The sequence below is a fragment of the Panthera pardus genome, unplaced genomic scaffold (genome assembly GCF_024362965.1).
Source record: "Panthera pardus isolate Hobbes unplaced genomic scaffold, ASM2436296v1 HiC_scaffold_22, whole genome shotgun sequence".
NCBI lineage: Eukaryota > Metazoa > Chordata > Mammalia > Carnivora > Felidae > Panthera > Panthera pardus.
The window spans coordinates 30,717,633-30,732,265 of record NW_026526788.1 but is presented as its reverse complement, the minus strand read 5'-3'; the positions used below and the strand labels follow the sequence as shown (position 1 = coordinate 30,732,265).

At 53.5% G+C, this 14,633-nt stretch overlaps 2 protein-coding genes across 4 annotated transcripts in view; both read left to right on the top strand.

The window, feature by feature from the left end:
* PRF1 (perforin 1) overlaps positions 1 to 4,476 on the top strand; it is a 261,612-nt gene extending 257,136 nt beyond the window's left edge. The window contains exon 4 of the transcript XR_008416718.1: positions 4,444 to 4,476. The gene's annotated coding sequence lies outside the window, so the exon portion shown is untranslated. The remainder of the gene's footprint in view (positions 1 to 4,443) is intronic.
* LRRC20 (leucine rich repeat containing 20) overlaps positions 1 to 9,932 on the top strand; it is an 87,129-nt gene extending 77,197 nt beyond the window's left edge. For all 3 annotated transcript variants that reach the window (XM_019444426.2, XM_019444425.2, XM_053888556.1), the window contains one exon: positions 7,445 to 9,932. In XM_019444426.2, coding sequence (XP_019299971.1) covers positions 7,445 to 7,599 — 155 coding nt within the window. In that variant the 3' untranslated portion in view covers positions 7,600 to 9,932. The remainder of the gene's footprint in view (positions 1 to 7,444) is intronic.
* The last annotated feature ends 4,701 nt before the right edge of the window (positions 9,933 to 14,633 follow it).

The following is a 14,633-nucleotide window of genomic DNA, read 5'->3' as shown; positions in this document are numbered from 1 at the left end:
GGGCCGCAACTGGTCTTCATGTCATGCCCAGCAGACCTGTGGCAGGGACGTCGTCGGAAGACACCCCCTCCTCTGTCCCGCTCTCATGAGCACCAGTCGTTCTTCAGGCCCCTGGCCTCCCAGGCCCAGGGATGGAGTCAAGAGGCCAGAGAGAGAGAAATCCTAGTCCAACCCCCTCTGGAGAAAGTGAGGCAGGACCAGTGGTCCCCAGTGGCAGGTGGGGAGAAGGGGTGACTTAGCAGCTTGGAGCCTCAGTCCCCATCTCTGAAGTGAGGCTGTATTGACAGTCGAGGCTACGTTGCCCTCAGCTCGGGGCCCGGCCCTTAGTGAGTTGCTCAGTGACACCTGCTTGTCATGATTCCCTTGCAGGGGCTGAAGGGCCGGTGGATGGAGACCAACTCTGGCCTTGGCCTTACCCCTCAGCGTTGTGGGACGAAACACAGGGTTCTGGGGATTTAGGAATTGTCCTGCCTTCACCACTTACTGGGCCCCGTCAAAGAAAAATCAGAGCTGGTCAGTGATGAAAGCAGTAAAAACAGATTTTATTCGGGACTGTTACACCAGAGAAGAGACTGCAGTGCAGAACCGGCTTGATCCCAAGTGCAGCGTGGACACGTGCGAATTGATAGCCAAGGAGCAGAGGCGGGGGGCGGGGGGGGATCAGTGGGCGGAAATTACAAAGAGGAGGTTATCAGGGGTGAGTGAGGCTGAACCGACCTCCCAGGATTCTTGCTGCAGTCAGGCCAGGGTGAGCAGACCCCACCTGGGGGGTGGTGGAGGATGACGAATCTGATCGGATACCAAGGCTGGAGGATCCTGGCTAACCCAGTTTATCAGGATTCTAAACTAGACAATGAGAGTCGAACACAGCAGCACAAAAGTCAGGCTCTTAATTTTAATTGAAGCATTCGGGGAAGCCGAAGTAGAGTCAGAGAATCTGTGTCATCACCAGGAATCTGAGGCTCAGCTTCCTTATCTGCAAAATGGGTTATTGTGAGAAACCAGCCAGCACAGGGCCTCCAATATCAGTCGCCAGAAGCAGCCTCCTTTGCTGAGCCCGCTTCCACAAGGTGCTCAGCCTCCCTGAGCCTTGATGTCCTGTGTCACGTGGGGGTTACAATACCCTGGGAAATGACTTTAGCTCTGAAAAGCCCAATGCAAAGGGGTTTTCCGATCTGGGTGAGCGGGGGGCAGAGAGCATGGTGTCCCATGCTGGCTTCTGGAAAAGCCTTGTCTTTGCTTCCTTCTCTACCTGAGGGGCTCTGGGTCCCTCCCGCCACCTCCTTCATCGTCCGTGTCCTCTCTTCTATCACGTAGGCTCCTGCCTGTAAGACAGGTAATGACCAGCCCCACCTGCCACCCTGGCGATTCAAGGACAGAGAAAATCCTCTGCCTTCAGGAGTTCAAGAGTTTTCTGTGCTGCCGGGCCTGGCGCACAAGGCCATGGGCTAGGCCCTGTGCTAACAGAGCCGGGCCCTCAGGGGACTCAGAGCTAGGTCCCTCAAGGTGCCAAGGGAGGGCGAGCTCCTGGGAGGGGATTTGGCTGCCTGTGCCAGCCCTGGGACTCCTGCACGTGCCTCCTCTGGGCTCTGAGCAGGTCTCCGTCTCCACCATCAGCCTGGCCACCCGGTGGCTCGTGACCTGGGTCAAAGTTGCTTCCTCCCACTGTGCCTCAGTTTCCAGCTTCCTCCCGGCTCTGACGGTCTCTCTGCCATCGTCTGTATGGCCTCTGGCCGGCAACCCATGAAAATGAGTACGGTGAGGGACTTTCAGGTTGGCGCTCTCAGCAGAGGCCACGTCTGGGGCTTCTGACCTTTTCTGAGTGGCAGTGAAGGGCTCGGGGAGCTGTGGCACTTCCGGGGAGGGGGGACATGTGTGGCTCAGAGCCTCTGCCCTGCCCCTGCTCTTCCATCCAGGTCATCTCCTGGTGGACTCCAGCCCACGGCTGGCTGAGCTCTGGGGCCGGCGCCTTCCCGCTCCGAAGCTGTGGGGCTTGTCCTCAGGGATGGGGGTGTTGCTCGGCTGCTGTGCACAGTGCAGGTGCCAGACCCGTGAAGGGGAGCAAGGGGCCCTACACCAGCCGCTGGGTGGCCGGAGCACTGCGCGGGCGTACCGCATACAGTCTCCCCCTTGGTTTCACCGTCTCCCTGCAGTTGACAGGCGAGAAAGCTCGGATTCCGAGATCCTCCCTGGGGCGATGGTCAGTCACTGGAACAGCTAGTCTTATCTTTCTTTCTTTCTTTCCTTTTTTTTTTTTTTTTTTTTAAGTTTATATATTTATTTTGAGAGAAAGAGAGCGCCCGCAGGGGAGGGGCAGAGAGAAGGAGAGACAGAATCCCAAGCAGGCTCCCGGTAATCAGCACAGAGCTCGATTTAGAGTTTGAACTCAAAAATTGTGAGATCGTGACCTGAGCCGAAGTCAAGAGTGGGACGCTTAACCAACTGAGCCACCCAGGCGCCCCTAGTTCTCTGTTTCTGATTCCAAAGCTCTGTTTAGCATCTTAACCATCTCCCCCACCCTGCACTGTGACCCAGCACAGAACAAGGAGGCGTGGGAGATTCTGGAATGATTCCGAGAAATCTCCAGGAAACCTTTGCTCTCAGGGCAGGTTAGCAAAGATGCCGTGCCTGCCATGGGGGCCTTAGAGGGCTCAGAGATTCTGTGTCCCTGGCTTCCCTCACAGGGGGAGTCCCTGGGCTCTGGAAGGGAGCTATTCCCGGCTGGGTGGCCCAGAGAGCTCTGAGTGTCCTGGTCAGAAAGCCACACGCTCCTGCTGAGTCCCGGGAAGCCCCGTCGGAGGACTGTTCTCTGTCTCCTCAGGGCACCGTGGACGGTTCTCATGGCTGGTGGGGAGTTGGAGGAATGGATGCCAGGCTGGAGGGCCGGATAGGAGGTGGCCTGAAAAGCGTGGACTCGGGCCAGCCGGCCTGGCTTCATATCCCAGCACTTTGCAGCTGCGTGACCATGGCCAGGTTACCTCTCCACGACTTTCCTCAACTATAAAGTGGAGGTAACAGTGGTACTCCGCCATGCGGCCGTTGTGGGGTTTGAGAAACTTAACACGAAGAGCCGAAATCACCAGCACTCGACACGGACGATCGTTAGTTAAGCAAAAAAACTGCTGGGAATACAGGAATCCATATCGATAATAAATAGATAAATGCGGGAGAGGGAAGGCTCTTGCCTCTGGTAAAATGCTGAGGGCCTGCTGGAGTTGGAAAGTCAATTTGCAACCATCATAAAGAACAGATGAGGCAAGAATCAGCAGGTGTTCAGTCTAGAGGCGATAGATTTTAATTTTCATGAGCAGGATATTTGCGTGCTCTTCAACTGTGTCCCCACAGACTTCTTCTACATTGCAAGGGAGGAAAAAAGACAAAACAGTAATTATACAGTGGGGAAATCAAGTAACACCTGGACTCAGTGATGACAGTTAACATCACTTATGAAGGACAGATGGGTGATACCCCAAGACCATGCCACCTCTGCAGTCTTTCAGCTGAGGACCCATAAAGCACCAGATAAACACAAACTGTGGGACTCTTTTTCTTTTTAACAGTTTTTTTTTTAAAAAAACAGGCTCCACACCCAACGTTGGGCTTGAACTCATGACTCTGAGATCAAGGGTCACATGCTCTACTGACTGAACCAGCCAGGTACCCCCAAAATGTGGGACTCTTTATCAAAAAGACAGATGATGGCCGTGGTATTCTTCCAAAATGGTGGTGTCATAAAAATGACAAATGAGCCCAAAGAGGACAACTAAATGCAATACCTGACCCTATACTGGACCCTGCACTGGAGGGAGGGAGGGACTGCTACAAAGGACATGGTTAGGTCACCTAAGAAAACTGAAATATGGGCCGTATGTTAGGTAACTGTTCTCTCAGAAACTCATGAAATTGACAGCTATGTTTGCAACAGAGAATGTCTATTCTTAGGAAATACACAATGAAGTAGGGATAAAGGGCCATGATAGATGTTACTCTCAAGTCAGAAAAAAGGTGTGTGTGTGTGTGTGTGTGTGTAGAGAGAGAGAGACAGTGAGCGGGCATATGCACAAATGATAAAGCAAAGAGGGTGAAATGTTAATTGGTGAATCCTGGTGAAAGGTATGTGGTATTCTCCGTACTGTTTTTACCTTTACAACTTTTTATAAGTAAGAAATTATTTCCAGGTAAAAAGAGTAACCTGAGAAAATAATAATTTAAAATGTCCCCAAATAAAAATATTCTTACACTGAAGGTCTAAAGCTAGACACACACTAGTAGGTTCCACTTGTCTTAAGCTTAGGGATAGGCAAATGAATCAATGGTGAAAAAAGTCAGGGTGGGTTGGGGTCCCTGGGTGGCTCTTTCGGTAGGCGTCTGACTTCGGCTCAGGTCATGATCTTGCGGTTTGTGAGTTCGAGCCCCGCATCGGGCTCTGGGCTGACAGCTCAGAGTCTAGAGCCTGCTTCGGGTTCTGTGTCTCCCTCTCTCTCTGCTCCTCCCCCACTCACATTCTGTCTCTCTGTCACAAATAAATAAACATTAAAAAAAATTTTTTTTAAAAAGTCAGAGTGGGGGGCGCCTGGGTGGCTCAGTCAGTTAAGCGTCCGACTTCGGCTCAGGTTACGATCTCGCGGTCCGTGAGTTCGAGCCCCGCGTGGGGCTCTGGGCTGATGGCTCAGAGCCTGGAGCCTGCTTCCGATTCTGTGTCTCCCTCTCTCTCTGCCCCTCCCCTGCGCATGCTCTGTCTCTCTCTGTCTCAAAAATAAATAAACGTTAAAAAAAAATTTTTTTTCAATGAATAAATAAAATAAAAAGTCAGGGTGGGGATAAACTGGAAAGAAACACAAGAGAACCCTATGTGTTATAGCTCGATCTGGATGGAGGTCACAGGAGTGCATACCTGATTGTACGCCTTCCTGTAACTGAGGCGTTTGCTTACATGTATATCAAAAAAAAAAATAGTGGTGCTCTGGGAAAAAACATAAATAGACTGAGATCTATAATACAGTACCATTGACCTAAGTTAAAATTATGTGGGGGCTCCTGGGTGGCTCAGTTGATTAAGTGTCCGACTCTTAATCTCAGCTCAGGTCTGGATCTCAGGGTCGTGAATTCAAGCCCCACGCTGGAGCCCACCTAAAAAATACCTATATTGCTATATTATAACATGTCAAAGTGGTCTAAAATTAAAACCGAAACAACCACAGGAGCAGAAAACCCTCAATCTGCCCAACGCAAGGCACGCAAAAGAGGTAGGAGTTGATTTTTGTCGTTACTAATGGCCTGGCCCCGTCCTGGCTAGAGTGGGAGGTCACACGGTGTGTGGGCTGCTTGCAGAGTTGGATCAGGGCGGAGGGAATGTTTGCCTCCAGAGCGTCTGGGCCTGCGTGTCATGGCATTGGCTCCTGGTTGGTGGCCGGCTGTGTGCAGCCACTGTTCTGAGTGCCTTGTATTAACTCCTCTGAGCCTTAGGACGACCTTATTGGATGGGTGGTATTATTCCCCCCATATCACAGGTGAGGAAACTGAGTCACAGAAAGTTGGTTTAATTTGCCCAAGGATACACAGCTAGAAAAGGGCACAGCTGGGATTTGAACCCAGGTGGCTTGGAACATTCTCTAAACTACAACATGCCCTCTCCTAAGTAGACTGTCCCTTACAGTGCTCCAAAGTGGGGAACAGAAACACAGAGTGGTTGTCCCTCACGTCTCCCTGGGCCCCATGGGAGGGCCTGGCTCCCTGGGCTGAGAGGTCCTATAGGCCCTGGTGTTCCAAACTGCCTGCAGAGCTGTGCCCTCAGGATCTGGGCCTGAAAGATGCCATCTAGATGCCACTGACACAACCTCCCAGTCCCCTCACTGTGCCCAGCTCTCACTCTGGCATCCTGGCCCCATTCTTTCGCCCCTCTCTCCCTCCCGCCACAAATACTCCTTCCCCTCATTCAGATCCCACCTACCCTTCACGTCCTGGCTCAATTGCTATCTCTATGCCCAGCCTGGCCCCTTCCTCCCTGGACCCCTGCAGTCTTTTTGAGAACTCAGATTCCAACCTGGGCTCAGCTAATTATGAGTTTGTGACCTTGGGTTGCCTTGAGCAACTTCCTGAATTTCTCTGGGCCTCAGTTCCTTTTCATAGTAGTATCTGATGTTCATCAAGTACTGGGTGGAGTACATCTACTCTCCCGTTTGTCCTCAAGCCACCCGGCAAGGTATATCCTATAATATTATTAGGATTAGTCATTTGCTCACAGCTGTTAACGTGGCCTGCCGGATGTTGACCTGAAGACTGAGTGATCCTAAAGGTTAGATAGGAGACTCTACTGATAGCAAGAGCAAATATAGCTGCTGCCTTGTTCTTTCTTTTTTTTTAATTGAGGTAAATTTCATGTAACATAAAATTAACCATTTTATTTACTGATTTTTTTAAAAAAAAATTTTAATGTTTATTTTTGAGAGACAGAGAAAGACCATGAATGGGGGAGGAGCAGAGAGAGAGGGAGACACAGAATCCGAAGCAGGCTCCAGGCTCTGAGCTGTCAGCACGGAGCCCGACGCGGGGCTCGAACCCACGAACCGTGAGGTCATGATCTGAGCCAAAGTCGGATGCTCAACCGACTGAGCCACCCAGGCACCCCGTATTGATTTATTTTTAAGTAGGCTTCATACCCAGCACAGAGCCCAACGTGGGGCTTGAACTCACAACATGAGATCAAGACCTGAGCTGAGATCAAGAGTCAGACACCTAACCGATGGAGCCACCCAGGCTCCCCGTAAAATGAACCACTTTAAAGTGTCCAGTTCGGTGGTATTCGGTACATTCACGGTGTTCTGCAACCTTCACTTTACCTACTTCCAAAGTGTACTTTCCTCACCCCAAAGGAGGCCCTGCACCCATTCCCCCACCCCCCCGGCAACCACTAGTCTACTCTCTGTCTCCATGGAGTTGCCTGTTCTGGGCCTTTCTTATAAATGGAATCCTACACTATGTGACCTTTTGTGTCTGGCTTCTTTCATGGAGCGTAATGTTTCTGGGGCTCATCCCAGTCATGGCGTCTGTCAATGCTTCCTTCCTTTTCATGGCTGAATGGTATTCGGCTGTTGGGATTTAACCACACTCAGTGTATCCTCCTTCCTGTCGGTGGGCACTGGCTGCTGTGACTAGTGTCGCCGTGGACATTCGTACACAAGTATTTGGTTGAGTTCCTGTTTTCAGTTCCAGTTCTACCCAGGAGAGGCTTTGCTGGGACACATGACAATCCTAGCGCTGAACTGGGTTTGGGGGCATGTTTCCCGGAATGTGGTTGTAATGGGGTGATGGGCCCCGAGGGCCCCCCACCCGGGGCTGGGAGCCAGCAGCTAAGCCCAAGTGCGGGGGCTGATGGAGAGCTGGATCGGCGTCTTCCTGTCCCTACCTACCTGGGCCCCCCTGACCTGTCCTCTCTTCTCAACAGACGTACCCGTGGAGAAGCTGGCTGCCATGTCTGCCTTGCGCTGCATCAATCTCCGCTTCAACCCGCTGAACGCTGAGGTGCGCGCCATCGCTCCGCCACTCATCAAGTTTGACATGCTCGTGTCTCCTGAGGGCGCACGGGCCCCTCCACCTTAGGCCTCCCTCCTCGTGCCCACCCAGCAAGGGACAGAGGCCACCTGGCCTGGCACCCTGAGGGGAGGGAGTCCCACAGACCCATGGGAGGCCGAGCCTGGGGGGCTGGGGGCGGGTGGGCCAAAGAGCACGTGGTGGGAGGGGGTGCAGCCGGCCCCGGATAGATAGCTTAGAGCAGTAGCGGGCCCTGGAATGCCCAGACGGAGGAGGTGAGGTGGGGCTGGAGCCTGGCCGCTCACAGCTTCTGTGCACACTTGGGCAGGACCCCCACCCTCTCTGAGCCTTGTTACTTGGGGAAATGGGCAGTGGCGGAGAGGGCCTTTGCCTCCTCTGAGCTCCTTGGAGGCTTTTCGGGCAACAGATGCCTTCAAGTTACCTTCAAATCATCGGGCACCTTCTGAGCCCACAGATGGCCGTCGCCGAGCGCTTTCTGGGTCCCTGTGGGTTTGAGACCTTATTTCTGGCATTGAGAACCAGCCTCTGCCCTGAGAGGACTAGAAGACAACCTCCATCCGTTTATCGTTTCCCGAGGACTGACCCACATGAGGCCCCCTCTGGGGCCCTATCCTCAGCCCTGTGGGTCTCTGGATTGGCGGGAGCCTGAACCGGGAGACACGGGAAAGCCGTGGCCAAAATGTGGTCGTGTGCTCTGGCCAGAGCTGAGAACGTGTATATAGGAGCCCAGTGGCCCATCGGGCCAGGAACCCGGAGGAGCAAATCAGGTCTGCTCTGTCCTTCCTCGTGATTAAGCAATCAGTGGTGTAGGAAGTTCTGAGGACAGACCAGGTGAGCCTGGCATCACCCCTTGAGTCCCAGGAGAGGTGACTGGAGAGAAACAAAGCCAATTGTGCCTGTGGCTCTGGTACGAGGTACTTGGCTCTGGCATCTCCCTCTGGCAGCAGCCCCACTGCCTCACCATTGGTCCACCGGGGGGCAGAAGGCTCTGTGGACCATTGGATTTGTGGCTGGCCAGCTCCCAAGCTCCCACCCAAAGCCCGATGACCTAGTCATTCCTGGACCCTCCACCTGGAGTCCAGGATGTGGCCAGGCCACAGGGCTGTCTACCACCCCTGTCTGCCCAGGACTGAGGGGTTTCCTGGGACACGGGATGTCAGTGCTACCACGGGGACAGTACCTGGCAAACAGGGACAACTGGCTTCCTACCAGGAGAGGGCCTGGGGCTCTTGATTTCTGATAGCATCTGTGGTTTGGAGAATCCCTGATCTCTCAATCCCCCAGGTATCTAGCTCCCGTCCACTCGTCTGTGGAGCAGGCAGACTCACAGTCCACAGCCCATCTGGCCCGGACCTTCGTCTTGGTCGGGAGACACCCAAGGCTGCAGGACTTGGGGCAGGCCAGGCCACCAAACCCTACATCCATGCACTGGTAGGCACTCTTCCACCCCCAGGGCTAAGCCATTCCCGGCCCAGACCTTCATTCTCAGACTGCTGTGTCCCTTCCCCCGCCGCCCAGGGCCCCTGTCTCTTGGCAAGGACTGTTGACCACCACTGTTGGCCCATCACTGAGCACTCAGTGTCCCAGGAGATGCTCATCTCATAAGGCCTGTCTTTCCAAACTCTGGGAAAGGGGTTTGCAGGGCAAGGAGGAGGTCAGGATGGGATTTTCGGGGCTGCAGGGTCTGCTGTGGATGAGTGAGAACTATGTCCAGGGCTTGCCTGCCCTGTGCCCTGGGGTGGGCTTACTCCTTGTCAAAGAGGAGGCGCACTTTTCTGATATGCACAAAGGCGCTGTATGGCCAGAGCCTTGCAACTCAAAGTGTGGTCTGTGGACCAGCAGCACTGACATCCATGGGAACTTGTTAGAAATGCAGAATCTCAGGCCCCACCCCAGAACTCCAGAATCAGAACCTGCATTCAACAAGAGCCCTAGGTGATTCCTGTAAGCACTTTACTGTTTGAGAAGTAACGGCCTAGGGGTGGCCCTGGGGCTGAGGTTCTCAGCCCTCCCCCTGCTACTCCAAGCCTCTGAGTCTGTGCTCATCCCCCTCCCTAAACTAGCTCTGGGAGACCCCGGGCCTTAGATCTTTTCAGAGTGTGTGTGACTCTCGCGGTGAAGGGAATGACCTGAAGTCACCAAGATATGAGGGTTGGGCTTGCCTGGCCCTCTGGACACTGCCTTTCTGGTTAACCTGCTTCTAGGTCCTCACATCAGGCCCGTTGCAGGAGTTGCTTCTGGAAGTTCTTTTGTACTCCTCTTGGAGAGTTTGCCCTCGCCTGTCTGGGAAAGCTTGAGCAGTCAGAGAAACCCCCTAGTCACAGCCCCCAGTGTGAATGAGCCCTTAGCTTCAGTCTGCAATAAAGAATGCATTGGTTTCATCTGCCTGATTGGCGCTTCGTTCATTCTGTCCACACAGACCTCCCGTGGCCTGGGTGTTAAACCCCAGGGGCTGCCCCTCTTGTTGGAAACTTGAGATTAAAAAGGATACCCTGGGGTGATACTCCTAATACTCCCAGATGGGTGCAGGCCCTGCCAGTAGGACTGATACGTGCCCAAGAACCATGCTGCTGCAGGACAGACAGATGCCAGCCCTGGGGGTGCCGCACACTTGGAAAAGGATGAAGGGACCTGCTGTTCCCTACTTGTGTGTGCGCTCTCTCTCTCTCTCTATTTTTTTTTTTAAATTTTTTAATGTTTATTCATTTTTTGAGAGAGAGACAGAGAGCAAGCAGGGGAGGGGCAGAGAGAGAGCAAGACAGAATCCAAAGCAGGCTCCAGGCTCTGAGCTGTCAGCACAGACCCTGACACAGGGCTCGAACCCCCAAACTGGGAGATCATGACCTGAGCCAAAGTCAGACACTTAATCGAGTGAGCCACCCAGGTGCCCACGCCCCCTCTTAAAAATGTCTTTAAATGTTTACTTATTTTGAGAGAGAGGGAGTACGAGCAGGGTAGGAGCGGAGAGAGGGGAAGAGAAAGAAAGAATCCCAAATAGGCTATGTGCCGTCAGCGCAGAGCCAGATACGGGGCTCGATCCCACAAACTGCAAGATCATGACCTGAACCAAAATGGAGACTTGGACGCACAAATGACAGCCACCCAGACACCGCACATTAAAAAAAAAAAAAAAAAAAAATTTTTTTCTAAATCTGAAAAGCCAACTCAGTTTGTCTTGAGTTTTGTGCCACAGACTCCATTATTTTCATTTAACAGAGTTTAGTGCCATCGAAGCAGATGGCAGATATTAACTCATTGAGTCCCGTAACAACCCTAGCTAGTGCGGAGCTGGACAAAATCCCTTTCCTTCTCTGGGCCGTTCCCTGTCTGTAAAGGGGCCGCACCAGAAGATCTCCAAGGGCCTTTCTGGAACATATGATCCCTCTTTCTTCATTTTGGATCAACCTGGATGCAGGCTGCCCACCCTCACCCCAAAGGCCAGACAGAGGGCTCCGTTTCTTCTGGCCCAACGCTGGCTCACCAAAAATAGCACCCGATCGGTCCGCTCATCAGACAAAGCTCGAGACTCCTCGCGGCAGAGAAGCTCTGCCTCGAGAGAGTCTGACTCCTATCCTCCCTGTGGGAGGACAGAAGTCACGGTGGTTGGACTTCGGAGTCTGGTTTCAGGTGGGTTTTCAGTGTGGCGGAGACAGACACGTTGCCCGAGGCTGGGTGAAGATTATGGTCCGGTTTAGGGATGGACGGCATTTTGAGGCAAGGAGTTCAAAGAGTCTTAAGATGTACACTCTTGGCTGATGCTATTTACTAAAGAATTGAGCAGTTGGTTCCTTTAAATGATTCCGGAAGCTCCCAGAATGAACAACAAACTTCTTTACAACTTTTACTTCCTGGGCAAGGGTTTCCTGGCATGGTACCATTATGCTGAAGAAGATGGTGGTATAACAAAGTCTTATTAATGTAGACAGTAAGCTGTGTGGGGCTAGAGGGGTTTTTAAATTATCATTGAGATAGAGCTGACGTATAACCTTATATTAGCTTCAAGTGTCCAGCTCGATGATTCAGTCTACGTACACATTGTGAAAAGACCACCTCAATGGCTAGTTGATGTCCATCACCACACGTAGAGGGTATCGATCGTCAGTCTCTCCGGAACACCATGTCGGACCCCGCTTGGGTGATGCCCTCTCTGTGAGACGTGCCGGGTGCTTCTCAGAAAGCCGGCCCTGGTGTGGGAGCAGTTTCTGGAAGGGTGAGTGCTGGCGGCCGCCCCAGAAGGCCTGACCCGAGCCCCTAGAGAGATGCCAAGGCTGGGAAGGGCAGCCTGGGGACCACGTGACTCGGGCCCAGGAGCAGCCAGACAGTGCTGCGTCCAGACCTGTGTCTCAGGGCCCGGTGGGCCAGACCCCGCCCTCAGAGAAGGGCCAAAACCCAGCTGCTTTAGGTCTGAGCAAGAGCACCCAGTGAGCTCCTGCTGTTTACCAGCACCGGGCAGGCATGTGTGTGTTTCTCATTTACCATTAGCAATCAATCCCCCCCCCCCCCCGCCTTGGCACCCACCGAGCAGGTGAGGAGACAGCGTCAGTGAGGGGTTAGCAAGGGCCCAGAGAGGAACAGAGCCGGGGATTGAACTGGGAGGCCGCCCCGGGCAGGAGAAACGACGGCTTTCTCCAGCTCACACGCGGCTTTTCGCATCACAGTCCTGTGAAGAGGCCTCTCTGAGCCTCACTCTCCTCATCTGGGAAATGGGTGCTCCCGCTGCCTTCCTTCCCTGATGTCGGAGGGGTTAGCCACAGATGATGCAGGGAAGCAGCCCTCGGTGAGGAGCGCTGCACCCGTTTCACACGCCCGAGAGCTTCCTCTCCCATCCTCGGACACCTGCCTTGTGTGAGCACGGCCCTAATGCTTCCGCAAGAACCTCCCGGCTCTCAGGGCACACACGCCTGTCACGCATCGCTGGAGCACATCTGGATGCTGGTGGGAGACCGACTCCCACGGGGAATGAGAAGACCGACAGACACCCCCGCCCGCCACCTGCTCACCACACGCTCACCGGTTCAGGCATCTCTGAAACTCTGTCGCAGGCTCTGGAGGTCAACAGATGACTCAGGATGGTGAGGCCCTCAAGGCCTTGGCTCGGGGCCAGCTGGGGCTCATGATGCACCGTGTGTGTGCATCCAAATTCTTACAGCCACGGGACCCGGGCACCCTCTTTCCTGTAGACCGGAAGCACTTAAATTAGGGTGTCTTCGAGGTGGCCCCTGCGGGACTGCCACCTCGCACGGCCCCAGTGGGCGTCATTCGTGATGCACTCTAGCTAACTGGCACCAGTTACACAGAGGACAACGCGAACGGGCTCCTGAAATTGTGCAAGGGACGGCCCTGGGTCTCTGGACCACACGAGAGAGTCAGTCACTTGGGCGTTTTTGGAATACGGGTTCCCAGGCCCGCTGGAGCCCCAGTAAGCCAGACTGGAAGCGGAGCCCACACCCCTGCACCTTGAAGGGCCTCTGTTCTCCCCTGCGCAGCACCCAGAGCGGCCTTCTAAATCCCAAGTCACTCATCTGCCCAAGTCCTGCGGCGGTTCTCCAATGCACTTCAACGCGAGTCCTTATAATGGTCTTCAAGCCTGATGTTTTCCTCCTTCCATTACTGCTGTTTCGTGCTACCCGCTCCTTCACTGCACTCCGGGCACACTGGCTTCTGCTGTTCCTCTAATACTCCAGGCTGCTCGTGCCTCAGGGCCTTTGCATCTCACCAGGGAAGTCTGCCTCCCAAGGACTGACAAGTAGTAGGACATCCTCCTCACTGTGGTCCTCCCATCCCTCACAAGCCACGAGGTACCGTGGCTGGGACTCTTCCCAAGTGGAGTGGCCGGTAGCTGGTACGCACAGGCCGCGTGGGCAGTCCCCTAGCACCCCCCACACCAGCCTGCCACTGTGCCTAAAGTCCCGCCGCTATGAGACCACTGCTTAAGTTTAGGCTCTCCCTGTGATCGATCTTATTCCGGCCCCTGTCAGGATGGCGAAGGGGGTTCCCTAGAGAACCTCCCTGAGAGGTTGCCCGGGCCCTTGCCGCTCAAAGCGTAGTCCTTGAGCGGGCAGCATCGACAGCACCTGGGGACGTGTCGGAACTGCAGAGGCCTGGTCCCTCCCCAGAACTTCTGAGTCCGAATCGCATTTTAACGAGACGCTCACGTGGTCTGCGGGCCCCCTGAAGTTTGAGAGCCTGACTTTCGCCGGCTGAGGCCCAGTCTCGCCACGTCAAAGTCCCTGTGGCAGGCAGCGCCCAAGTGTAATTTTCAGAAGCTAAAGACATGTGTCTTACGATAGCATGAACACGTGCCAAAGATTTCATTCAATTTTATTAACTGATGAGGGAATCGTAAGATGATAAAGCTGATTCCCAGAGCACTTGAGGGACTGGAGTTTATGTAGCTCTTTACGGAAGGAACAGCTGGGGCAAGAAATGGTCACCCGGGGCCGACGTTCCTTCCTGCTGTAAAACAAATCCACAAGTTCACTGGTAACTTCTTAAGAGCCTGTGCCCTTCGCTAACGGCAACTAACAAACCACCGTGGTACATTCACGTGGGCAAGCCTGTTGAACAGCACTTCGAGCGTGCACTTTCTGTCTTGGCCTCGTCTCTAGGTTTGGTAACATTTCCTAATCAGATTCCCCTGGGAGGGTGTGACTGTTCCCCGGCCCAAGCAGATCACCAGCTCTGTGTTTCCGTTAAAGGATCCAAACCTTGAGGGAAAGGAAAACCAGCACTGCAAGAAAAGGAACAGAGTAAAAAAAAACAAAGAAACAACACCAAAAACAAACAAACAAACAAACAAACAAACAAACAAACAAAAAACAAAGGGGGTGAAAAAAGCAAAATAAAAATGTACACTAACAGCTTACCACGTGTCTGTGACTCTGCCAAGTGCTTTCCATTTCTTTTCCCCCTTAGTCCCCACAACGACATAGGAGATCGCTACTTTTTGTGTTTCCGTTTTCTAGATGAAGACACTGAGGACTGGAGGAGCCCGGGATCCTGGCCAAGGTCAGACAGAATAACTGGCATTCAAACCCAAGCCTTTCGAACACGGTCGATGTTTCTTAGAATTGTCGTCCAGA